At 42.4% G+C, this 27,257-nt stretch overlaps 1 protein-coding gene across 16 annotated transcripts in view; it reads left to right on the top strand.

The window, feature by feature from the left end:
* Positions 1 to 27,257, top strand: part of KCNMA1 (potassium channel, calcium activated large conductance subfamily M alpha, member 1) — a 770,521-nt gene that overhangs the window by 561,147 nt on the left and 182,117 nt on the right. For all 16 annotated transcript variants that reach the window (XM_011974877.1, XM_011974876.1, XM_011974875.1 and 13 more), the window contains 3 exons: positions 911 to 993; positions 6,031 to 6,100; positions 12,579 to 12,734. In XM_011974877.1, coding sequence (XP_011830267.1) covers positions 911 to 993; positions 6,031 to 6,100; positions 12,579 to 12,734 — 309 coding nt within the window. The remainder of the gene's footprint in view (positions 1 to 910; positions 994 to 6,030; positions 6,101 to 12,578; positions 12,735 to 27,257) is intronic.

Raw genomic sequence — 27,257 nt, 5'->3', positions numbered from 1 at the left:
AAAATCCAGGAATGATCTATTAAGTACAGCATACCAAGTAGGACAGATTGCAGACCTGAACTAGCATAAGAATTCTTATGCTTATAGAGTCCAGTTAATCTTAATATTATCCAGACATAACCCAAGTCATTGCTTATGTAAAATCTTATGAGAATGTAGGGACAATTATTATTGTTCATAGACCTAATTTAAATGCAAGCAATCATTAGCACATCAAACTCATGGTCCCCTCTAAGGAATAAACCCCTGTGGGCTCATGTTTGGATAAGTCAGTAGGTGTATTTTGAATTCAGCTGTAACACATCATTTCATACATAGATTTGTTGTCTTTTAAATATCTGAATACTAATTGAATACTAAGCAATATGGTGATGTTATCTGATTTAGAGCTCTGATCTCTTCCTAGCCTATAGAAAATGAAGATGTGAAAAAGGTCAGATGAAAGACTTCGGAGTGTACATTTCTGAATCCCCAATACTCAGTTAACTTGCTAACTGGAGAGAAGAGATTTAACCCACCCACCTCCAACTCCTGATAGGAAGAATTAGGATGATGGTGCAGATGGTTGAGAAAGAAGTTGGGGAGGAGACTGAAAGGCTTGATTAATTGTTATTTAAAGAAATGTGGAAATCCTACAAGTAAGCAACGATGCCAGATGAAAAGCATAATTACCAAGGTACATGTTGTACCCTCCAACAGCAACAAGATGAAATGTTTATACCATAACAAGAACTTGTAACCTACACTTTTGACAAAAACTATAATTTCTCAGGCTCTCAGGATTGGTTTTTTTTTTTTTTTTTCTTTGCAAAGCACCAGCTTCCCCAAGAGCTGTCAACAGAGAGAGACTACAGTTGAGCGTGGCTATTTATATGTTTGTGTTCTGTGATTTTTCCTTTCGGTGTCTTAGATAGAGTCAGCAGATGCCTGCCTGATCCTTGCCAACAAGTACTGCGCTGACCCGGATGCGGAGGATGCCTCGAACATCATGAGGTAACTCTTGGGGCGCTGGGGAAGGCCCTGGGCTTAGTCTGTGGCCGTTCACGGCCCTTTTGGGTCTTCTGCAGAGGACTGTCTCTGTGAGGCCTTTTTGCCCCACAAGCCACCCTATAACTCACCACCTGCATAGGCCTGGGGGAACCAAGGCTGTCTGTGTGGGTTGGGGCAGTGGCACACAGGGTGTCACCAACAGGAAGCTCACCCTCAGCAAGTGGCAGCTCTGGGGCTTACAGCTGGCTTTGGGTTTGAGATTCCTTGAGACAGAACTAGAAAATAGATAGAGATGGGTGCTGGCCTGAATTAAAGTACCATGTTCCCTAAGGGAAATGGGCCTGAGATATCTTAACTAAAGGCAGATGCCCCCAGGGGACATTTTGCAATGTCTGGAGATGTTTTTGGTTGTCATAACTAAGGGACCGTGCTGCTGGCATCTGATAGGTAGAGCTCAGGGATGCAATGCACAGGCAGTCCCCACAACAGAGAATTGTCTGGCCCAGAATGTTAATGGTGTCGAGGCTGAGAAAACCCTTATTAGGGCTTTCCAAGTATGTCTACAGCATATTGATTCCTATCACCCCAGAGGGGAGTTTAGCGACCAGTTAGGCTGTTTCTTCCAGTTTCCCAAAATTAATGTTCTTTCTTGAAAGCCTTTTCAGTGCTTTTAATACTAATATGCATCTCTGAGATAACGTACTATAGAACACTTTCCAAACCTATTGGACTATAAGGCTCTGCTCCTTTCCCACCTCCCCCCACCCTTTTTTTTTTTTTTTTTTTTTTGAGACAGAGTCTCACACTATCACCCGGGCTGGAGTGCAGGGACACAATCAGAGCTCACTGTAACCTTGAACTCCTGAGCCCAAAGGATCCTCTCACCTCAGCCTCCCAAGTAGCTGAGGCTATAGGAATGTGCCACCACACACGGCCAATTTTTAGATTTTTTTTTTTTTTTTTTTTTTAAGCAGGGACAGGGTCTTGCGATGTTGCCCAGGCTGATCTCGATCTCAATGTACTCCTAACCTCAAGTGATCCTCCCACCTGGGCATCCCAGAACTCTGGGATTACAGGAGTGTGCCACCGTGGCCCTGCCCTGCTCTCCTTTTTTTTTTTTTTTTTTGCAGAACATCTTCTACGGGAGGTCACACTGGGAAACACTGCCCAGTGCTTTTTCTGCACATGGGTTAGACCTGTCAACTGCTAATCTCGGCCCCAACTCCAATACCTTATTCCTTTCCTAATTCAGAAAAAAGCAATTGTTCAGTTTTTGTTCCTTGCATAAACCCAATAGTCACAAGGCATTTTGCTCCAGGTAGTTAGAGGCCCTTTGGAATTTGTCTTTTCTCTAGAATAAATTGCAGAAGAGTTAAGAGGGCTGAGAGGAAATGATAAAGGGAAGCTTCTGGAGAGATGAGCTAAATTCAGTGGGATTTCGGGCCCACTGCACTCCCGGGAACTTTTACCTAACTATGAACAGCCATCTTTTGGGCCAAAGGTGTCCCCTCTCCCTGCGGCTTGGTTTACTGCCTCCTAGGAACTTACCTGAGGTTGAAGGTCAGGAAGTTACCTTTATGTCCTGACAATGTTTGCATCCCCTTTGTCTTTGCTTTCCATCAGTGGCCCCAAGTGACAGGAGCTTCCCCCTCAGTGAGGTGGGGGAATTCCTCCAGTGCATCTCAGAGGAGCCAGTCCCCCCCTAAGCATCTGGTCCTTGTGTCTGGCAGGCAACACCTGGCACCATCTTCTCTTGCCACTCACTTTTCTTTGGCAATATGCTTAGTGAGGTCATTTTAAGGAAGCTGATGCGTGAACTCTTCTAAGCATTGGGCTTGCCAGGCTGCGGAGAGAGGGTGGAACAGATTCTGGCACCACACCTGGGCCCATTCCCAAATCAGTTACAGCTGCAGAGTGGCTACACCAGAATCAGGCTTGGATGTGTCACTTATTCCTTTCTTTAAAGTAAGAAGGATTTTCAACTTTTGACACCTTTTTCTGTCATTGAAATGATTAAAAAAAAAAAAAGTAACCCTTTAAGGAACCTGGCTTCACTATCTTCAAAATTCCAAATGGAAAACCAAAAGAAGATGAAGCTTAACGTTTTGACTCCACAGAGATGTTTGGGGCTACCTGAGTAATAGCTTTGAAATGGGTGTTTCTCTTAATTGTAGTATTTTATTTAAACCCTAACTGTGGTAGGGTTAATATGAAGATACATAGGTACTAGGGTGACTGGCAGGATGAGAAGGCATAGAAATTACTGATCAAGGGCCGGGCACAGTGGCTCACGCCTGTAGTCCCAGCACTTTGAGAGGCCAAGATGGGCAGATCACGAGGTCAGGAGTTCGAGATCAGCCTAACCAACACGGTGAAACCCCTTATCTTCTAAAAATACAAAACTTAACTGGGTGTGGTAGCGTGTGCCTGTAATCCCAGTTACTCAGGAGGTTGAGGCAGGGGAGTCGCTTGAACCTGGGAGGCGGAGGTTGCAGTGAGCTGAGATTGTGCCATTGCACTACAGCCTGGGCAACAGAGCAAGTGAGGCTCCATCTCAAAAAAAAAAGAAAAAGAAAAAAAAAAGAAAGAAAAAACAGAAATTACTGGTCAAAGGTAGTATCAGAAACATAATTAAGTAGAGCCAGAACTGAGGCCCTGGCAGCAAAAAGAAGTGGGAAGTTCAGGGTTAAAAATGGGCTTTGTCTTTCTCTTATTTGTATAATCCTCCTTCCTCCTCAGTTTAATGAGACCAATCTGCCTCCTTTGAAATTAAAATGTCAAAGATCCATTTGAAATGAGCTAATGCAGAAAACTGGCTGAAGCTGTGAACTGCAAGGCAGGGCTGACAGAGGCTCAGAGTCCTTGAGTTATAAGCATGGGCCAACACAACATTTTTTCAAAAATAAAATGAAATCCTTCAAGTGCAAAAACCCAGGGTGAATTTGTGCTGGGAGAGGCTTTAGTGTGATCCATTTCCTAAATTCATAAGTTGCAGCTTTTCAGATAAAGCTGCTCCCTGGCTGCCTTCTCTCCATTTCTGCACTAAAGGGGGTGAAGTGTGGAGCACTGCTGGGTGGGAATTTTGTGGGGGCGTCATAATAAATGCACTTGCATTTCTGATTAGGCTTAGGAGGTGGGCCTTTCTGTGGAATTCCATTCTTTAGCCTTCCTTGTCACAGAAGGAAATGTACAATGTCACTTCTGACAGACTCGGTAATGACAAAAACCATAACTTACACGTGGAGAGAACTTCTAATGATTTCAAAGCATTTTCACATCTGGTCTCCCATTTGCTGCTCATACCAAGCCTGTGAAGTAAATAAAGCAGGTACTGTTGCTCCCAGTGTCCAGATGAGGAAACAGGAACAGAGAGTCCAGGGTTTTCCTAAAGGTCACGCAGTTCATTAGTACAATAGCTGTGGCTGGAACCCAGGTGTTTCCATTCATCTGCCCTCTGCCACTCCCTTTAGCACCATGATTGATGTGGGGAGGACATGTGAGGGCTGGGGTGGCTGCAGGCCATGCTTAACATTGAGTTTGGACTGCGGGGAGGTAGGAGACAATTTTCCATCAGCTCGTGACCCCCACAACGCCTTGGCACTTATTTTTAACCGGCGTTTAAGTCATCATTTTCTCTATTAGCTATGGAAGGCTGAGTCCTTGATCTCATCCTAAGAGCCCTGCTTAGAAATCATTTTTTTGTGACAGTGGCCAAGTGTGTGTCACAATTAGAACCATTTGTCATCCTGCTTGTTTGATTTGTCATTGTTGTCTCAAGTTGTTAACTTGGAGAATTGGACTCAGCAGATTATTCTGGGCTAGTGCCTAGGGTGTGGGAGATTGCAAACCTCTGAGGCCCCATGATTTGGACTTGCTTTCGATGTCTGCATAGGCAATAAGCTGGCATCCCCTGCTCCAGGCCCCCCAGTCCCCAGCACACACGTGCATACATCCCATCCCCAATGTATTCCAGGGGGCTGTCAAATTTTTCATGCCCTGGACACAGACTGCGGCTGTTTTGTGATTTTGTTTTCATGCTAGCAAGAGGTATGGTGGTGGGAACACTGTTTCGCCTGGCTTAGTGTCTGCAACCCCTCAGGATAGCCCTGGCTGCTGGTCCTGATGCAGGATAGTTGAGCCCCAAATTGGGGCTTAGCCCATGAAGGTTTTTAGCTTCCCCCACGAAAGAATTCAAAGGCAAGCTGGTGGTAGGGCAGAAGGAAATAGCTTTATTAAAGCAGCAGTATTACAGCTCCGTGACTGCTCCTGCAGAGGGGGCTACACGATAGAGTAGCAGCTCTGGGCAGTTCTGCTGTCATATATATATACCTACTTTTAATTGCATGCAGATTAAGGGGCAGCTTATGCAAAAATTTCTAGGGAAGGGGTAGTAACTTCTGGGTCATTCGGTCATTGCCATGAAAGGCAAGTCCCATGAGCCCAGTGCAGATAGAAGCAAGTTCTTTGAGCTGTCTTTCTCTGTCCACCCTGACACTTAGGCAGTCGTATTAAAGGGTTTCCTCTTTCACGGCCTTCTTTGTTCCTCATGGTGGCTTCCCAAAATTGTATGTTGTGAGAGATGGAACTGGGACTGGAATTCATCCATGCATTGCAACTTGTTTTCAGGAAAGGACCTGGTATGTGCCTGTAAAGTTATATCACTATGAACATATTCCAAGAGATAGTTGATTTCATAATTGGACAACGGGCTTGAAATATGAAGCATTTCAATCCCCTATGATCTAGTAATAGTAATGTTCTAAGGCCTAGAGGATATAGGGAAGCTCCTGGGTGTTGCCATGGCAATGGTAAACTGACAGGGCACACTGCTGGGCATGTCCAGTGGGAAGTTGCTTCTGCCCCATCCCTGTTTCAGCTAGTCCTCAATTTTATCTGGTATCTGAGCCCTGCCTCTGGAATCAAGTCCTGCCTCCTACCTCAGTCCCATGGGTACCCCATTTGGAGATAATAAAATTGATGTTTTGGTCAGACACCATGCATAAGGCAGACCTGTCTCAGCGTTGGTTCTTTCTTTTTCAGAGTAATCTCCATAAAGAACTACCATCCGAAGATAAGAATCATCACTCAAATGCTGCAGTATCACAACAAGGTAGGAGTACAAGAGCCCGCTCCAGGCCTGAAGACACATCCACAGGTCCAGCCTCTTATTCCTCGTTATACAGCCTCACACACACACACACACACACACACTCACATGCTCACATGTGCACAACTCAAAGACCTGGGTAAAGAGTTGTGATTGTTAAAAATCTTCCTGGGACATTTCTTTCCCTCCCTCCCTCCCTCCCTCCCTCCTTTCCCTCCCTTCCTTCCTTCCTCCCTTCCTTCCTTCCTTCCTTCCTTCCTTCCTTCCTTCCTTCCTTCCTTCCTTCCTTTCTTTCTTTCTTTCTTTCTTTCTTTCTTTCTTTCTTTCTTTCCCTCCCTTCCTTCCTTCCTCCCTTCCTTCCTTCCTTCCTTCCTTCCTTCCTTCCTTCCTTCCTTCCTTCCTTCCTTCCTTCCTTCCTTCCTTCCTTTCTTTCTTTCTTTCTTTCTTTCTTTCTTTCTTTTCTATGGAGTCTCACTCTTGTTGCCCAGGCTGCAGTGCTATGGCATGATCTCTGCTCACCACAACCTTCACCTCCCAGGTTCAAGTGATTGTCCTGCCTCTGCCTCCCATATAGCTGGGATTGCAGGCATGCACCGCCATGCCCGGCTAATTTTGTACTTTTAGTAGAGATGGAGTGTCTCCATGTCGGTCAGGATGGTCTCGAACTCCCGACCTCAGGTGATCCGCCCGCCTCGGTCTCCCAAACTGCTGGGATGACAGGCATGAGCCACTGTGCCCGGCCCATTTCTTTAGTCCAAACAACGTGTTTGCATTTGGTCACTGGAAGGATGCTCCTTCACGTACTGATTCATTCATTCGGGAAGTGTCTATTGGAACCTGAGTTTCAGAACTATTGATGTACTCTTAGATCCCATCCATACTTAAGTTACAACAACTTTCATTTGTATGTGATGCAGTCATTTATTTATTCAGTAAATATTTACTGAACACCTACTGTGTGATTAGCACTCTCCCTGACACCAGCAGGAATATCAGTGAAAGAGAAGCCCTATTTTGTGTCCTTGGGGATTTAGCAGTTAAGGTGTAGAATGCTCCAGGCAAGTGAGCGATAGGATTTCTCTGTCTGAGACCAGGTGAACTAGTGAGTGCGTAATGTGCTCTGTAAGAGTATAATGTGGAACACATTTCCAGAGTCCAGATGAGAATTTGCAGAGTTGAATCAGAAAAATAGGAAGCTATCCAGAGATTAAACAGAAAGGAATTTTCCTTGTGTTATAGCTGACAATGGAGGATTGATTAGAAAGAAAACAAACGTCAGAGTCTATGCTGTTTCCCTGTAATTACTTCTCAGTAAACCAGAGTCCAGTGTCTCATTCAAAGGCAGTGCTCCTTCTCTTGTCCAGTCAGTGAACTTCCAAAAAAACAGCTTTTGGGGAGGGAAGGTGGCACCTTTCTCCATTTGATGCGGTACCAGTTGTGTCCTTAATGAAGCCTAGAAACCAGAGGCTGCACAGTACCTGGAGCCAGGTGTCCTGTCTGCACAGAATAACTCCCTGCTGGGTTATGAGTGACAGCGTACCCCCTCTTATGGGCCATATTCTCTACAAAATAGGCAGTCAGGTGATTCAGAGAAAACCCCATTCTGCCAAATGCACCAGCGCCATGCCGTTATTTCTTAATTGCTGGCAAATGCTGGCCCATTTTGCTGTGTAGAGGCCCATCAGAGGCTGTCACTGAGTGGAGCCTGCTGTCGGTGACTGGCCCACCACCCAGAACGGCTGACTGCTGCCAGCCACTGCCCAGCCCTCGGCAGGTGGCTGCCTTGCAGAAGGTGTTGTTCTCTAGCCAGCAGATTTGGTGGTGGGCACCCAAGGTCACATTTGCCTATTTGTCTCTGCAAAACAGTGTCCCAAGGACACTGAAGAGATAAAGTGAGGATATTGGTAACGCACGGGCATCAAGCTGGAAAAGTTTTTGATGGCAGCCCCTGTAGGTGGAGGTGAATTTTATTAGCAAGGCTGTGACTGGTGACAGCTCCTGCAGCAACGAGCTCTCCTTTCATTTGTGATCTGAAATTTCATTTAGTGTGGGAGTGCTTTAAGCTGTTGTTTAGATTTTTGACTGAATTTAGATTGAATAGGAAAATTAATGTTGTATGTTTAGAAGGGGTTGTCAGTTCCTTTTTTTCTCTTTCCAATGAGTGCTGATGCAGCATCTTCAAGAAATTAAGGAGCATTTTAGCTCTGTGGTTCTTGTCCAACTCAAAGTAGCTCAACTGGCCTAGGATCCAGACAGTCCCTGGTCGGTAATCACATGATCATAGCAACCTGAATGTCTTTGGCAAACCTCTGTGTTGTGATTATTCAGAAACAATGAGGAAGATATCAACCAATTCATATTATTTGCTTAAAACACATTTTGTTTAGAACCATCCCAAACTATTTGAGTTTTGGGGTTGGGCAGAATCACTTACAGATCCTTGGATGATTAATAAGGACACAAGGAATAGAGTGACTTTGACACAGGACATTTTGTTGTTGTTTTTCTTTCATACCTCTCTTCTAGAGAAAGAACAAAATGTCCACTCATCATTGTTTGTCTTTCGTTCCTTGTAGAATTGCAAATGGACATTCTTCACCCTGCTTCACAGTTTTGCTCTGTTTCCTGAGATGCTTCCTACTCTTTCAATACATTTTCTTCCTCTTCCCTTTCAGCATTTTTTTTTTCTGCCTTTCTTGGCACTTTTTGCTGCACTCATCCTAGATGCTTAGAGATCTCCATGCATTACAACTTGCTTTCAGAAAAGGACCTGGTATGTGCCTGTAAAGTTATGTCACTATGAACATATTCCAAGAGATAGCTGATTTCAGAATTGGACAAAGTCTTGATATATGAAGCATTTCAATCCCCTATGATCTAGTAATAGTAATGTTCTAGGGTCTAGAGGGATGTAGGGAAGCTGCCTACTTTCTCTTCATGTAAAACTGGCCCTGAGTTTGTCATCATCATAATTGTAGACATTTGGGTCATATTTTATGGTTTTAAAAGAACTTTGACATCCATTATCTTCTTTAGTACTCATTGGACCATCTGTGCATTTTAGCATCCCAGGGTAACTTCAGAGCAGGGCATCTAAGCTCTGTGCAGACAGCGTAACTCTCCTGGGCACAAATCATGGCCACCACTCTGCAGCCAGTGAACGGAGAGACAGAACAGCTTACTGCCACCGACTCTTTAAATGGAGCCACAGCCCGTTGAGCCAAACTGTGGTTCCTGAGAGTAGGCATTACAGAAGGGCTGATGCTCTCCAAACTGTATCTTTTAATATCACTGGAATTCTTGGAGAGAAACGCTTTCATGCTGGCCATCTTTTTCATGCTGGCCCGGCATCTTCTGATTTGAGTGTAAATGGCTCAAAGCTCTTCAAGGAAAGATTGGTTTATAACTTCTTGGAAAAGTGTCACTCCTGATGACTTACCTGTCATTGGATTTTTTATTTTTCTGAAAGACTCTAGTGAAAGAGGCCTATATCTCTGGAAATCAAGTCCCATGAGCCCAGTGCAGATAGAGGCAAGTTCTTTGAGCTTTCTTTCTCACTGTCCATCTGACACTTGGGCAATCATATTAAATCGTTTCCTCTTTCATGGACTTCTTTCTTCCTCATGGTGGCTTTCCCAAATTGTATGTAGTGAGGGATGGAACTGGGACTGAAATTAATCTCTCCTGGTTGTCCAGGACAGCCTGTTTCCAGTTCCTTCTCCATGGAATGAAGGAGGGGTGGTGAAGTAGCAGAAATGAAGAGCAGCCAGATCTGCCAGATCTGCTCTTTATATTATCCAAGTTAGGGAGAGAGGATTTGTCTCCAGACTTCTGGGCACTAACACTGGCATTTTTCATCAGACTCAAATTACTTTAAATGGAAAAGGACGAAGTTTCCAGAAACAAAGGATTTACGTTCCTGGGTCAGTCTCCTCTCTTTGTTTCATGCGCAGAGATTTCCCTCCAAGCGTTCAGCAGGTCACCCTCACTCCTTCCCTGCGTTGGAGAAAATATAATGCCCAAAAAAAGAGGGCAAAGAACCCTGATATAAGGAACAAACTCAACTTTTCTATGTAATCACATGGCCAAGTGTCAAGGTGGACAGTGAGAAAGAAAGCTCAAAATATGCCTACAGAGTTCAAACCAGACAGCGCCATGGGGGACCCAAGGATGAAATGCCTGAGCCTCATACCCTAGGTAGCACATGCGGATAGGAGAGACTTTCTTTGAAAGGTTTGGCTTGTTTGTTTGAAGTTGCCATGAAGGTTCGGAGGTGTCTCTTTAGGGCTTCGACCAAAAAAATCTCCTTTCACACACCATGCTTGACTTGTTCCCATTACTTAAACTTAATTTCTCCTCATTCTTCTCAGGTTCTCAGATGATGTTACTGCAAATCAGTATTTCTCAAGTTATACCAATGTGTTCCCTGCAATGCCCAGGAAGTAAAAGGGAAAGTGGCCATCTGAAGCCAGTGGAGAGTAGAGAAAGGAAGGGATAAAGGGTAGGGCTAGTTGTTGGAATTGAGTCTGCAGTGTGGGGAAGGTCCTTTGATAGCTTGATAGCTTGACAGCAATTACCATTTGCTGTGTCCCCTCTATGAGACTATTTTAGCCATTCTCTCATCAGGGAGGGCACAGTCATCTCTCCCTGGAATAACCACTTTTGGCTTAGGATGCACAAGATTGTCACAGAAGTGGATTTTGCAAGAAGGAATTTCACAAGAGTGGCATTTTTGAAAGCAGAGTGTGGAACCCTTGGACTTACTCTTTGTTTCCACAATGAAATCTTCCATCTTTCTAGTTCAACTATTGTATATTGTTCTGAAAGTGAAGGGAAGACTACCTTGGTGCTCCTTGTGTTTGCTGAGATGTGCAGAGAAATAACAGCTCCAAAGCCATAGAATCTTGGCATTAGCAGAGACTTAGAAGGGCTGTCTGATTCAACCTCCTAGTGCAGAGCAAACGTTCTTTCCATAGTAACTTGGAGAAATACTTACTGAGTCTTAGGGACAAAGACCTTTCATTTTTTAAGGTAACCTTCTTCGTTTGGTAGACAAATTACATTCTTAGGAAGTTCATTTATAAAACAAGACAAAAATCTGCTTTCTTGGAATATATACCAGTCAGTCTTAATTCTGGCTTCTAGAACAAAGCAGTACAAACCTAATCTTGGACACAGCAGCACCTGAAGTATTCAGATGTAATTATCCTGTCTCTGTGAGGACGAGAGCCTTCTTCAGGCCAAATATTACTGGCTCTCTTAACTGTTCCTCAAAAGATCTTTTCCAGACACTACCTCCTCTTGTCTTTGTCACTTTTCTCTGGAAGTTATTCAGTTGATCATTTTCCCTCTTTAAATCTGACTGAAAACTGGATCAAGTACTCTGGAACTAGTCTGACCAGTTCGCAGCAGAATGAAATGTTCATTTCCCTTGATCTGGAGAGCATTTCTGACAAGTAGATGCTGGTTTTCTCTGTAATGTCACATGGCTGGCCTAAAATTTGAGGTTTTAGTTACCCACACACTTACATTTAGCTTTGTGTGTTTTGTTTTCTTTTATTTCTCTCCTGCCTACTGCCAAGCTAGGTCTTCTCATTTTATATAGTTGATTTTTTTTAACCTAAATGCTGTACTGGACATGAAAGCCTTGTAAATCTTTTTAGTTTGGTCTTTTGCCGATTTTTCCAACTCTGGAGAACCTTACTTTGATTCTTTCATCCAACGTCTATGACTCTCTGCTTCATGCCACTTAAAAATAATTGGATGAGCATGCTGCTGGGTCCTTGTCTCAGGGCCTGACATAAGGGTTGAATAGGACCAGTCCATTTGCAAAAGATTGGAAACATCAACATTGTGATTCACCTGATGTTTTAGGCCAGTGGTTCTCAAAGTGTGGCCCCTAGATCAACAGCATCAGCGCCACCTCCAACTTGTGAGAAATGCCAAATTCTCCAGCCTTACCCTAGATCTACTGAATCAGAAATGCCGGCGGTGGGAGTGGGGGGTCAACAATCTGTGTTTTCACAAACTGTGCAGGTGATTCTGATGCCTGCTCCTGATGCCTGGGAGTCACCGATCTGGAGTATTGGAAAGGCAGGTAAAAAAGAAACTGAAAATATACAGGCATTTGGCACTCTTACAGTCTATTTGATGACTCAACCTAACCATTTAGCTAGACATCTTAGTAACCCCAGCTGATGTGTCTGTCACAAGAGGAAATTCCTCTGGGCTCTATTTGGCTAAATGGCCAACCCAGGGGAGGACTTGGGCTTGGTAGGTGCAGAAGCAACGGTCCAGAGAGACTGAAGTGTGATGAGCAGAAGAGTTGCGTAAAACAGCAAACATCAGACCCCAGCAAGGGAAAAGAAGGGCAAGACTGAATGGCCCTGAGTGGTTGGGCAATGCTGCATTTCCCAGAAGAAATGTTGAACAATCGAACATTTAACAGAGCGAGGTCTCATACCTGCTTTTCTTTCCCCAGGCCCATCTGCTAAACATCCCGAGCTGGAATTGGAAAGAAGGTGATGACGCAATCTGCCTCGCAGAGCTGAAGTTGGGCTTCATAGCCCAGAGCTGCCTGGCTCAAGGCCTCTCCACCATGCTTGCCAACCTCTTCTCCATGAGGTCATTCATAAAGGTAACGTCTCGTCTTATTAGAGCACATTAGCTCGGGATTCCATTTGTCGTGGGGTTGAGTAGAGAGCACAGCTTAAACTCAAAACAGATCGACGGGCTCTAACCACTTGGGTTAAGGAGAAATTCCTTGTTATGGATTTGGGCATGAAGCCAACTTCTTTCAAAATTATGTTTTTATTTTTATTTGGCACATCCACGGCCATTAAATGATTGTTCAAAGCACAATCCCCTCTTTTTTTAGATAAACCACATGTTTATCTATCAACAAAGCCTCCGCTGTTAAAACAAAAATATGATTTATATACATTCCATATGGCAAAAGAGCGCCTAAAGAAAAGCATTATCATTTTGCTCTTTTATATCAAGTGGCTGGTGGACCTCTCACTGTGTGGATAAATGCAGACCATGTGTTGGTGCTGAAGCCCAAACCCCAACAACATAATTCATTTATTTATTTCTGCACAATCAAGGAGGCCGGCAGGACTGACATGCCGCGGTTGTTTGAATGGAGAGCGAAACAATGTACTGAGTCCTCGGCAGCAGTGCCCTTTGCATGGAGAGAGAGGCAGTCTGGATGTGTTCATGTCCTTGTCGGGGCTGGCTGGGCAGCCACTCCAAAGTCCCCAAGGTGGCCATACCTGCTGCACCAGTGCAGGCAAAGAGAAAGAAAACCAACTCTGTCCTCCCAGGGTGGGCCAGGTTAGGATTGTGATTTCAGAGCCTTGCACTGAGCATCCAGCCCCTACCAAAGAGGCTTCTGGAGTCTCTTTGGATGAGGACTGGAGGACAGTCACTCCAGTCCTCATCCTTAGACTCTTCTTAGATTAGGCAGTCAAGGTGACAAACCAGGGTGTAAGACAGGTCTAGCTTGGGCCTTTCTGATATGGCATGGGAGGCAGTTAGCTATGGATCTGGGCTAATATCCTTCCTCTTATTATGTAAGGAGCAGAATTAATAGCTGACAAGGTGGAAAATTACATCCTTTGGAAGTCCATGAGTCAGCACGAGGTCCGTAAAGGAGGCCAGAAGCTCTGCAATCAAAGGTGTGAGACCTCCTGCCTTTTGCTGTCATGTGGATGCCTAATCCACTGCCACGTTCCTTGATGGTGTTGAGGAAATGGCCTAGGTTGCAATAAGAGGGATGTGTGGGAAGCATGAGGACACAGATGTGTTAGCGCTCACCACGGGCACCTGTGAGTGATAGTATTTAGAGCAGGAGTTTTTCTAGGTCCTTACCTGCCAAATCGGCTTTATGTAGCCAACTGATAGTTAGCATTGCTCTACATAGAAGAACGAATTGCTTTGGAGCTCCTTCAATCACTTTAGCAACACTAATAGCAAGGGATACCTTGATTTAAAAAATCCTTCTATGCTCATTATGCAGCCAGAGGTCTCAGCTCAACAGAACTCCGAGCTCAGATCCAGCTTACAAATAAAGACATTGCATTCCTTTAAGTGTCTTCTTTAATCCAGGCTGCTCTTGCCCTGCATGGGTGAAACTGAATGGAGGTGGCAGGGAGGTCTGTATAGCTGTGTTTAGAGACAAGACCCTGAAGCCAGATGTAGCCATGTGTCTCCCAGGGATCTTATGTTCAACGTGAGAAGCCCAGACTCAGGATAGAGGACTGTCACCAAGAGAACTTCTCTGGCTCTTTCAATCAAACTCTGATGGTTTTCTTCCAGGGCATGGCCCATGGGACCAAGCACGTGGTGTGTGGAGCTGTGCTCTGCTTCCTCGTGTTGATGTAACATGGGCCTTGGCAGGCAGGGCCCCACCACAGATGGGGCCCCTTGACATGTGTATGTTTTGATTTTGTGGTGCCTGCATGGTAACTAGAGCTGTCTGTCAAGGAAATTAATAAAATGGATGTGATGCTGATTCTTCAGTGCTATTAGCAGCAGGGAAAACCTCTGCCCAACTTTCCTCTGGACCCTGATGGGCCTCACCTCTAAAGCCAAGGACGTCCCCTCCAGCTCAGCTAATCCCATTGCCAAGTTCCTATTTAGGAAGAGCTTGTGGGAAAGGTTGGGCCTGGCCCTGGTGTAACTGAAAACACATTTTCTTCCAGGGGTTATGTTACCACATTATTTCTGTATAGGACCAACTCCTGCCTGTTTGGAAGTAGCTCTCTGAATATGGCCTTTTGACACTGAGATGGTCTTTGTGTTAGAATTTGCTAAGGTACATGACCTGGAAATCACAAGACTTCCCTTCATCTATTTTTCTCACTTAAAATAGAAACGCCTTATTCACGTGCTCCCCATTCTACATTGCTATCTTTGTGTACTTACCTCCAAATCCCAGATCTTTGTCTCCTTTAGGTCATGGTGAACACCATAATGGTACTCCCCTTGGCATGTCTTATGTATTGTCTCCCATTCCAGGAATCACAAAGCCCTCACTTATTTTTGTTGGGATGGAAAAGTAAACCTCCAAATGGATTATTGTTTACAGAAATTGCTTCCTTCTCCAATGACCTCCGTATCCGATGACGGAGAATTCGTCAATATTTCCATGGGGACAAGCAGGCCTATTAGGATGGACAGGGAAGGGATGAGGCTTTGGCAGCACTTGATCCTTTGGGAACACTTAGCATTTCTGGAAGCCAAAGGTAAAGTGTTAGCTCACCCTCTCCCTTGCCCTAGGCCAGTTGTGTCTGTTTTTTGGTGCTGCAGAACCCCTGCTAAAATAAGAGAAACAAGACTATAACAGCAAAGATGCAGCACAGGCAGAAGCACAATGACTATCCACTGGGCTTTTTAATTTAATATTTTCTTTTGTAGAGAGAGGTCTCCCTATGTAGTCCAGGTTGGTCTCAAACTCCTGGGTTCAAGCAATCCCCTGCCTCAGCCTCCCAAAGTGCTGGGATTATATAGGCATGAGCCACTTCCACTGGGTTTTTTATCATGCATGAGACCAAAATGCCAAGACTGAAAGTGGGGGTGATACGTTTAATAAAAGGAAGAGGGACTACTGGCCAGGCATGTTGGCTCACGCCTGTAATCTCAGCACTTTGGGAGGCTGAGGCAGGTGGATCACCTAAGGTCAGGAGTTCAAGACCAGCCTGGCCAACATGGTGAAACCCCTTCTTTGCTAAAAGTACAAAAATTAGCTGGGCATGGTTGTGCATGCCTGTAGTCCCAGCTACTCAGGAGGCTGAAGCAGGGAAATCACTTGAACCGAGAAGGTGGAGGTTGCAGTGAACCGAGATTGTGCCACTGCACTCCAGCCTGGGTGACAGAGCAAGAAGACTCCATCTCAAAACAAACAAACAAACAAAAAAACAAAAAAGAAAAAAAGAAAAAGAAAGAGGGACTACTGGTATACAGGAATTACAAAAGAGGCCCAGCCTGGAGGTACCAAGAAATATGGGGCAATGCTTCTTTATCTCCCCATCAATGTCACACTCAAAGATACCTACCCTAGCACCCCAAGTCATTGTCCCTGAAAACCTCACTCCTGTGCGGATATATCTCTGAATTGATCTAAAGTTTTTAGGAATCTTTTTATATTTTTACCCTATATCTTTGGGATTAATGAATTTCTTAAGTTTGCTAACTACTGTTAAAATTTTTTTTTTCTGGCTCTTTGTCCTTAATTTACTCCACTTAAACTTGAAGGCATGCCCTCTACAGCTTCTGGTGTGCTAGGATTTAACAAATCTATGCCGATTTTATATCTAATACATTTAGGAAAGAGATTCAAGCTGGCAATCCAGGGGTCCTCCAGCTCAGCAGCTGCTGTTAAGGACAGGTTAAGCATTTTGTGCAGTAGGATCTTGTTTGAACCCCTGAGTTCCTTTAAGGAGTTCACACGAACGTCCTGATGCCTGTGAATTATCTGCATTGACATTATCAGCCAGCCCTGGAACATCCTGTTCATTTGCCACTGTCTGATCTCTTACTCCTAGCCTGTCAGGAATCTCCCTGCTGTCTTCTGTAAAGACCCAGGCAATGAACTTACTTAACCTATCTGCCATTGCCTCAGCACTGAATAAGTGGCCACACTTACTCTCTACTTGGCTTCCTCACTTGGATGTAATTTAAGATCCACTGATTTGTTTTTGTTTTTGTTTTTGAGTCTTACTATGCATACTGAGCTTCTCTTCAGCATATGAGGTTTCAAGTTGGGGCTTGGCCTGCCATCTTTATGAATTGTGCTATTATTCTTACTAGGATTAGCTGTCTTTGCACATGACAAATTGTGCGTCTGTATGTGTGTGAGTGTGTGTGTGTTTAGAGGGTGATTAACTCTTAAAAATGTTTTTCCATCTACATTGAGACTTCCAATTTAGCACATTTAAATTATTCTCACAATTGCCAACTATTTTAACTCTGTTAATCTATCATTTTATACACACACACACACACACACACACAGACACACACACACACACACACACAACCTAGAGCACGGTATGCTCTCCATGATTATTTCTTTGTTGAATAAATCAGTTTTGAGAATGAAGAAAATATGTTATGCATTTCTTGTGTTTTTTTTTTTTTTTCCCCCTACACCACAAGATTTGGAATTTGCGGATGAAATGTTACTTAATATCGATAACAACACATGCTCCTCTATCATGTTTTCTGTTTTTGAATGAGAAAGCACTAGAGAAATCAGACGCATGCTATTCAGATTGTATCTTGGCTGAAGTGGATATGGCTGGACACAAAAAGTTTTTGTCCTAGCACTAACCATAGCCAAGGGAATCATTTAAATATTTTTAGTCTGGGTTATGTTTATGTGTATATGTGTGCTTGTACATATGTATGTATGGAATTAGTCTGGTTTAGGAGCTAAAAATATAAATCAAGGACTTTTAATAATAGCTAAAAAATACTGATTCCCATGTGCTAAATCCCGTATTAAGTGCTTTAGCTGCAATGTCACATTTAATTCTCACAATGACCCTACCCAAACTTGTCACTATTATTATCCTTCTTTTACAGTGGCAGGCACTATAGGTTAAAAGAAGTTCAACAACCTGCACGAGGACGTATAGTTTGGAATTGACAAACTCAGGTGTTCAACCCCAAGCAAACTGGTTCCAGGTTTGCCCTTGAGTATACTGAAAGGAAATGTGAGAAACAATAAGAGAAAATTTTAGCTAGTGCCATTATCTTAGCACAAATCTTAGCTTTCTATAGTTCATTGTATGTGAACTGTTGATGCAATAGAAATGCCCTGTGCACCTACCCTATTCCAGACAGTGCGCTAATCCCATCAGCATCCTTATGGCTAGGAGGCTCTGATATGCTTCAGAAAGCTTCTGTTCTGACTTGGATGTGTGGGCACATGTTTGCATAGCTCCATTCTGTGCATCTTCTTTACCTTTCTCTCTGCCCAGCTCTACAAAGGCAGAGGCCACCGCGTCATAACAGGTACCCTAGGCTGGGCTGAGTCAGGGTAGTGAATGAACTAGGCTCCCAAGAAGGGATTGGCATTACACACTGCTGTATTGAGGAGGTGAGACTAATTGGAGTCTAAACTAAGTGGGTCTGAAGAGCTGGGGATGACTTAGGTAGGTCCTTCTGGGAGAAAGTAAGTATATTAGGGTTCCCTACAGAAACAGCAACTGTGTGTGTGTGTGTGTGTGTGCACGTGCACGCACTCGCATGCACATGTGTGAGAGAAAGAGAGAGATGTTGATTATAAGGAATTGGCCCACATGGTTATGGTGGCTGGGAAATTCCAAGCTCTGTAAACTGGAGACCCAGGAAAGATGATGGTGTAGTCTTTGTCTGAGTCTGAAAATCTGAGAACCAGTAAAGTCAATGGCATAAGTTTCAGTCTAGATCTGAAGGCAGGAGGAGACTGATGTCCCAGCTTAAGACTGACCATCCGGCAGAGGGAGCAAATTCTCCCTTACTCCTCCTTTTTATTCTATTCAGGCCTTCAGTGGGTTAGATACCCACATGGGGTGGGTTGAGGGTGTGGGGGTGCCAATTTGCTTTACTCAGTCCACAAATTCAAATGTTAATCTCATGCAGAGACACCCTCCACCCTAACAGACACACCCAGAATAATGTTCAACCAAATATCTAGGTACATCATGACCCAGTCAAATTAACATTAATCATCACAGCAAGCAATTCTTATTGTCTAGTGGGTGTAAGCTCTGCTAACCAGGTTGAAGGAGGCATACCAGAAGCAGAACTCAACCTTGCGTGGCGGGTTGGACTTGACAAGGTCTCTGAAATGGGGCCAGGATTGCAACTGATAAGGATGAGATTGAGGTGACTCTCTACTTAGGAAAGAACAACTGGTGGTACCAGAGTAGAGAGTTTGTCTTGCAAAGTAAACCCACATGGTGGAAATTAGATAGGGAGATGCAAGATGTTGCTTACTCCATTACTCATGGACAATGTCACCCTAACCACAGATGGCACTGTGACAGCAGACTTCTGTACATATTCCTCACTAGTGAAGAGTAGCTCCCAATACAATTATACTCACTTCCTTGGTAATCTCAATTATTCTCATTGCTTTTAGATACATAGATGACTTCCATATTTGTATTTCCATAAAGAACCTCTCCCCTGAACCCGGCATCACTGATTCAACTGCTGCTCAACATCTATATTTGAATACCCCATCTCTGCTCAGACTTACCATATCCACAATCGAATTCCTTTTCTTTGTCCACAAACCTGTTCTTCGCTCATTTTACTATTGGCAATGCCATCCCTCCCATGGCTGAAACTAAAAATTCTGGAGTCACCCTTGACTAATTTTTAAAAATTTATTTATTTGCCCTCAAACACCACATTCAATACAGCAGGAAATCCTCTTGGTTCAAGTTTCAAAATATTCCCAGAATTGGAGCACTTCTCATCACCTTACTACTAGCTCCAAACCACCATCATGTCTCTCCTAGAATATTACACCAGCCTCCTAACTGGTCTATCTGCTCTGCCCTTACCACCCCACCTCCAATCTATTTTCAACAAAGTATCAAGAACAACCTTCTCAAGCATGAATCAGATCCTGTCACTCTTCTGCCTAAGTCTCTCCATAGGGTCCCATCTCATCTGAATAAAGTCCTTACAATGGCCTGCAGGTCCTAAGCAGTCAGGTCCCTGGGACCTCACTGGCCTAAGTCCTAAGTGTTCTCCGGCTTCTCATGTTAGCCACACTCCCTTGAGCTGGTCTAGGGATTTTTACTTGTTTTTCCCTCTGGCTGGATATTCCTCCCCTGAGCAACTGCTTGGCTCCCCTCTGTCCAACTCTTCTTGTCTTTGCTTAATATTAATTTCTCAGTTGAGTCTTTCATCTAAGACATTAGAACTGCATTTTTAAAAGGGATTAAAATTGAATTTTTAATTGAAGTATAATAAAAGTGGCATGTACTAAATGTACAACCTGTTAAATACTTATACCCTCAGTGCTCATGTAACAAGGACCTGGATTAGAAACAGTACATTATAAATATCCCAGAATCCCCTGCTTTTTTTTAAAATAAGTCTGGTGATACTACATGATGGGGTCTGTTTCTGGATTCTCGTGGGAGAATTGACACCACCACAATACTGAGTTATCCAATCTATGAATATGGTATATCTCTTATAGAGGGATACTTTATGATTCAACAACTTCCCTGGCAAATACAGGAAAATCAAGAAGAAAGTAACTAAGCTCATACAAGTTCTCTGGGGCTTGTGAGGGTCTCTAGTCCTACTTCATATTCTCTAGGAAGTATATAGCTATTCTCAGCTTCATGGGTGGATAAAGTTTCCATATGGAAAAAACAGAATTGCATTTTAGGAATTTGCACACCCTCCCCCTCCACACGCCATACATCCACATCCTTATTTACTCCCTTGTCTTTGTTTTTTCCTGTGGCACTATTTGGTGTTTATTGCCTCTTTTCCCTGGGACAATGTGAGCACTGTGAAGATGGGGCTACTTGTTGAATCCTTAGTGCCTAGAACAGAGCCTGACTCATAATAGGTACTCAATACATGTTTGTGGAATAAATGAATGCATCAGTTGGCCTCAGCCTAGCCTGGCCAGCCTGTATTACAGACAGCCGGGTGGGACCAGGACCAGCAGGGACTTGTAATTTGGTGTGATTTTGGTGCGGAAAACTTCTTTCTTTGCTACTGTATGTGATTCCCTTGCCAAATTAAAGAGCTTGGATTCAACGTAGAAACGTGAAATGCAAAGCTCCATAATCCTTGGCGAGGATTGTGTGGAGGCTGGTTAGATTTGGTTATAAACCACTTTGACTGCCAGAAAATCCAGTCAGTGTGTTGTTTAAGTTCACAAATCAAAATAAACACCCATGGATTGAAATGAATTTGCTAAACCCTAGTATCCCGTTTGGGTCAACGTCATTGTGTACCCGTTTTTCACCCTACTTAGATCCCATTAGATCAGAGGCTTCCATGTGGGAGGATGCTGGCTCCCACAATGCCACTCAGTCTTACCAAGCCCACTAATGCCCTCCTGAAAGTAGAGTAATTTCTGTGAAAACCATTTCCAATAAAGAGAGAAGTAATCCATGAGCTATTAACAGGGATTCATTTCCCCTATGGCCCTGGTAATTTCTAGAACATTGAATTAAAGAGTTCTCAGACCTTTACAAATTCTCAAGGCAAACATTATTAGCAAAAAGAAGCCCATACAGCATGTTAGAAGATTGCCAGAAAATGTCAATGGAACTTCTGAATAAAATAAAAGAAGTTGAAACTCCTTTCCCCATCTTCTCCCCTTCTCCCGCCTTCCACCTAACATGATTAGAAAGTCATTTCGTGTGTCTTATATGTTTGGTGAATCAAAGGCAAACGTACATGATTGATGGTGACAGGGAACACATTTAACTCATTATTCTTTACTTTGCAGCAAAATGATTTGTGTAAACTGTCTGCCTAGCATTAAAGGTAAAGCAAACTTAGAAACCCCAAAATGTTATATTTTCATCTAATATTTTCCTTTTGGTTTTATAGCTGTAATCACATATGGATTCTTTTATTTGGGTCTTGGCATGGACTGAACAAAGAGAAAGGCAGCACAGAAAGATTACATAACATATACGCAAAGCCCGGTGCCCAGCGAGGATGGAGCCCAAGAAGCAGCAATGGTCAGGACTTAATGCGAAAATCCAGTAGAAGCTGACACTCACCCTGGCCCTTCTCAGCTGGCAGGATATTGTCACTGATGTGAAATAAGGGCCATCTTCTTGAACAAGCCTCTGGCCAAGCATCAGTCTGAGCTCTTTCAGAGATAATTGGCCTTTAATTAATTGCACGCATTCCTGAGTCCACCTGGGCATCCACTGGCTGGGTCTACTCTTCCTCCCCACTCTTTCAACTTTTTCACTTTGGTTTTTTGAGTGCCATCTACTGTTAGTGATTGTTACATGAAAATCGCAAAATCCTATGTAAGCCATAAGGAATAAAATCTCAGATTTCCTTAAGTCTGTTGGTTATCGTTGTCCTAAGGTGATACTAAGTATGAATCTATGTCCAGAACAATGATGAAGAATTTGGAACTTTGAGGCAACTATTCTACACATATAGGGGCTGCAAAACAAGGAACCACCATCAATTTGATGCAGTGGGTGTTCTGTTAAGAGCTTTGGAATTATAGTAGTACTTTATGTTTGCACAGCACTTTTTGGTTTACATGATATACTTTTTTTTTTTTTTTTTTGAGACAGAGATTTCGCTCTCTCACCCAGGCTGGAGTGCGGTGGTGTAGTCTCGGCTCACTGCAGCAGCCCCCGCAGACCCCAGGTTCAAGTGATTCTCCTGCCTCAGCCCCTCAAGTAGTTGGGACTGCAGGCACGAGCCCCCACGCCCAGCTAATTTTTGTATTTTTAGTAGAAACAGGGTTTCACCATATTACCCAGGCTGGTCTCAAACTCCTGACCTCAAGTGATATGCCCGCCTCAGCCTCCCAAAGTGCTGGGATTTACAGGCATAAGCCACTGTGCCTGGCCGAGATACACATTTTCACTTAAATTATTTATTTGACCAGATACACAAGGATTTTGTTGAATATCATATGGAAAACATGCCAAATGCAAAGAACCTAGTGCCTCTGACCTTTCTTCAGCTGTAGAATAGTAAGCCACAGGACCCATTACCATAGCTCTTTGGGAAGAGGAAATCAGAAGATGACTTCTGGTTGCACGGCTGGTTGGGGAGTGGTAGAGCTAGGGCCAGAACTCTACAACATCATTGGCTTCTCAGCTCAGCGCTTTCCCCACTGTTACACATTGCTTCTCCAAGAGAAACGTCTTGCATGTAAACACTGCTTTGTTTTATATTCAAATCAATAGCGTCTAAGAATAGAAACTACTTTGCAACATTCGTAAAACGAGCTTATCCTAGGTTTCCCCTCAATCACGAAAAACTATAAAAATTAAGCTATTTTCCAAGGTAGGATATACATATCCCCATTCCCTTAGTGGTGGCTTAGTCTGGAAAAGACCCAGGCAAGTGCTGTCTTGCCTAGACCATAATGCCTTGTAGTGGGAGGATGTATTGCTCAAGTGAAGGGACGTAACTGAATTCAGAAGGGAGATGATGACTGATTTGTTGAGGGAGATGTAAGAAAGCTATAAAGTTTAGTCTCAACCATTTGAAAGAAGGAAGCAGTAGGTTAGAGTGCAGTACGATAGACTTCCCATGTGTGAAATGTGTCTGTAAAGTGGTAGTGAGATCCGGACGGGTTAGGTAGTGCTAATAAAAGGAGGAAAGAAAAATATCTGGAGAAAAAAATATAGTTAAGCCTAATATTTACAGACGCCTTCTGATCATAACCAAAATATTCAAGTAACTCAAGCAATTCGAGTGGAGGTGTTGGGGCTTTGGATTGATGTCCTCAAGGTTATTAGCAGAGTAATCCATTTGCATTATGGGAAAATGCTGAAGTACATGGTCCCAATAAGATTCAGAAACGATTATAGTTTTCCAGACATCTCTTTCATTTTATTTTTTAAAGTAACATACAGTAAAGTTGATTTTGTGTATATGTAGTCATGCAACCACCACCACAATCAGGATACAGGATAGTTTTCATACCCCCAAATTCCCTCATGCTGTCATGTTGTAGAGTCACACCCTCCTGTCACTCCTATGCCCTGGCAACCACTGATCTATTCTCTGTCATTACAGTTTTGTGTTTTCAAGTCTGTCATGTGAAGGCATCATGGAGCATGTAACCTTTTGAGACTGGCTTTTTTCATTTAGCATAGTTCCCGTGACATCCATCCAGGTTGTTGCATGTATCAGTATTTAGTCCTTTCTGTTGCTGAATAGTATGGCATCTTATATGGAGGTACCAGTTTGTTTATCCATTCATCCATTGGACACCATTTAGGTTTCCTCCAGTTGGGGCAATCATGAATACAGTTGATATAAACATTTACATGGAAGTCTGTGTGGATATAAGTTTTAATTTCTCTAGGGTAAGTATCTCGAATTAGGATTGCTGGATTATAGGGTAAGTTTATATTTAGCTTTAAAAGAAACTGCCAAAGTGTTTTCCAGAAGGGCTGTACCATTTATCATTCCCATCAGCAGGCAATGCAGGAGTTTCTGTAGTTCTGCATCCTTACCACCACTTGGCATTTTCAGTACTTTTTATTTTAAACAGTCTAGTAGGTGGGCAGTGGTATCTCATTGTGGTTTTCACAAGTATTTCCCTACCAATGTTGAACACCTTCCCAGTGGTTATTTGTCATCTGTATATGCTTTTTGGTGAAGTGCTGGGTCCACTTTAATGGAGTCGTTTCTTTGTTTTTGTTTTTTACTGTTTAAGAATTCCTTATATATTTTGGATATCTTGTTGGATATACAATTTGTAAATATTTGCCCCGATCTGTAGCTTCTGTTTTCATTCTCTTAACTTAAACTTTCTTTCCTGGAAAGAATTTTTTAAGTTGAAATATTTGGAGTTTTTCTTAAAAGGTTAAACATTGGGTTATCATATGACTCAGAAATACCACTCCTAGATATCTACCCAAGATAAATGAAACTCTATGTATTAGTTTCCTATGGCTACTGCATAAATTACTACAAACCTAGTTGCTGTAAATATCACAAGCTTTTTTCCTTCCTTTTCTGGAGGCCAAAACTTGGAAACTGAGTTTCAGTGGAGTTAGAGTCAACATGGTGGCGGGGCTGGTTTCTTCTGGGGGCTCTAGAGGAGAATCTGTGTCCTTACATTTTCTAGCTTCTGGAGGCTGACCACATTCCTTGGCTCATATCTCTGTCATTGCATCACTCCAACGTTGTGCTTCCAATGTCACATCTCCTATTTCTTGTTCTTTAACCAAACGTCCTTTAAAAAGACAGTAGAGATTACATTTAGAGCCCACTCAGATAACCTTCCTATCACAAGATCGTTAATCACTTCTGCAAAAATCTACATTCATCCCACATGCAAAATACATCCACCTCATTCCCCCATCTCCGAAAGTCTCAACCCTGCAAAACAATTCAAGTTCAAAATCAGAGCTGAAGATCATCAACTCACATGTCCCAATGTCAACATCTAATCAGTTATAGGTGAGACTTTGGGTGTGATCAATCCTGGGACAAAATTCTTCTCCATTTTTCTCATTAGAAAACAAATACTCTGCACACCAAATGCAATGGCAGGACAGCCATAGGATAACGGCTATAGACAGTACCATTCCAAAAGGGAGAATATGGAAGGACGAAAGGAAGTACCAGTAGCAAACAACTTCAGTTTCGAATACGGCAAACTCCATTGAGCTTCAAGGTCTACATACAATCTTCTGTTGCTTGAAACGGGCATTACAAAGTTTGAATCCTGCAAATGTATTCTTTCTCAAAATTGCTTTGGCTATTCTAGTGTCCTTCCATATATACTTTAAAATCAGCTTGCCTATATCTAAAAAAAATTCCTCCTGGTGTTTTGATTGGAATTGTATTAAACCTATAGACCAATTTGGGGGAGCACTGACATTTTTACTATGTCGTATCTTCCAATCCATCAATATGGTCTCTTCATCTATTTAGGTCAACTTTAACTTGCTTTACCCAGTGTTTTATAGTTTTCAGCATCAGGATCCTGTACATGTTTTTTTAGATTTATATGTAAGTTTTACATTTTTGGAGCTATTATAAATGACATCTTAAAAAAATTGGGTTCCAATTGTTCATTGGTGGTATGTAGAAATATACATTATTTTTCTGTATTGACCTTGCATCTGGCAATCATATTGTACTGGCTAGCACTTCTTGCAGAATATTGAATAGAGGGAGTAGGAGTAGACATCTTTTCTTTGTCACCAGTCTTCAAGGGAAAACATTCATTTCTTTCACCATTAAATATGATATGAGCTATAGATGTTTTATAGATACCCTTCTTTTGAGCTTGAGGAAGTTCCTTCCTATTTCTATTTTGGTGAGAGTTTTATTTTTTTCAATCATGAATGGATGTTGAATTTTGCTAAATGCTTTTCCTGCATCAATGTATAGGATCATGTAGTTTTTCTTCTTTAAACTGTTAATATGATAAATTACATTGATTGATTGTACACTATTGAACCAGCCACCATACATTCCTGGGAGAAACCCTAGTTAGTGTGATTATTTTTTATATATAGGTAGATTTGATTTGTTAATACTTTTATGAAGAATTTGTGTGTATGTGTTTATGTTTTTTGGTGTATATTAGTTTATAGATTTCTTAGACTGTCTTTGATTTTAGTGTCAGGTAACGCTGGTTTTATAAAATGAGTTGGGAAATCTTTCCCTTCCTTCTATTTTCTGGGAGAATTTGTGATTTTTTTTTTCTTTAAATATTTAGTAGTATTTGCCAGTGAAACAATACTAGGTTTAGGCCTAGATTTTTTTTTTCTGAAAGTTTTTAAATATAGATTCAATGTCTTCAGTGGTTACAGGACTATTCAGGTTACATAGTTAATCTTGGGTGAGTTGTAACAGTTCAAAAGTTTTGAAAAATTGGTCTAATGTATCTGAGTTTTTCAATTTCTGTGTGTAGAGCTATTCATAGTATCCCATTATTGTCCTTTTAATGTGGGCAGTGATAACCACTCTTTCATTCTTGATTTTGTAATTTATGTCTTCTCTCTTATTTGTTGCTCTTACTAGATATAAAGTTTGCTGATCTTTGTTAAAGAATTGGCTTTGGTTTTATTATTTCCTGTATTTTTTGTTTGTTTGTTTCCTTTCTGCTTGCTTTAGATTTACTTTGCTCCTCTTCTCTAGTTTCTTCTTAAGATGAAGCTTAGATTTTGGATTTGAGACTCTTCTTTTTTGGTGTAAACATTTCATACTATATATTTCTTTCTGGGCCCTGCTTTAGCTGCATTCCACAAATTTTGATATGTTGTGTTTTCATTTTTGTTCAGTTAGCAATATTTTCTAATTTCACATGAAACTTCTTTGATCCATGAATTATTTAGAAGTGTGTTGCCTAATTTCCAAGTATTTGGATACTCCTCTTATCTTTCTATTATTGATTTGTAGTCTGATTCCATTATGGTTAAGAACCTACTTGGCATGATTTCAATTCTTT

This window comes from Mandrillus leucophaeus, unplaced genomic scaffold (genome assembly GCF_000951045.1).
Source record: "Mandrillus leucophaeus isolate KB7577 unplaced genomic scaffold, Mleu.le_1.0 Scaffold15, whole genome shotgun sequence".
NCBI classification, from domain to species: Eukaryota; Metazoa; Chordata; class Mammalia; order Primates; family Cercopithecidae; genus Mandrillus; species Mandrillus leucophaeus.
Note: the sequence above shows the minus strand (reverse complement) of the source record. Positions and strands in the feature narration are given on the sequence as shown.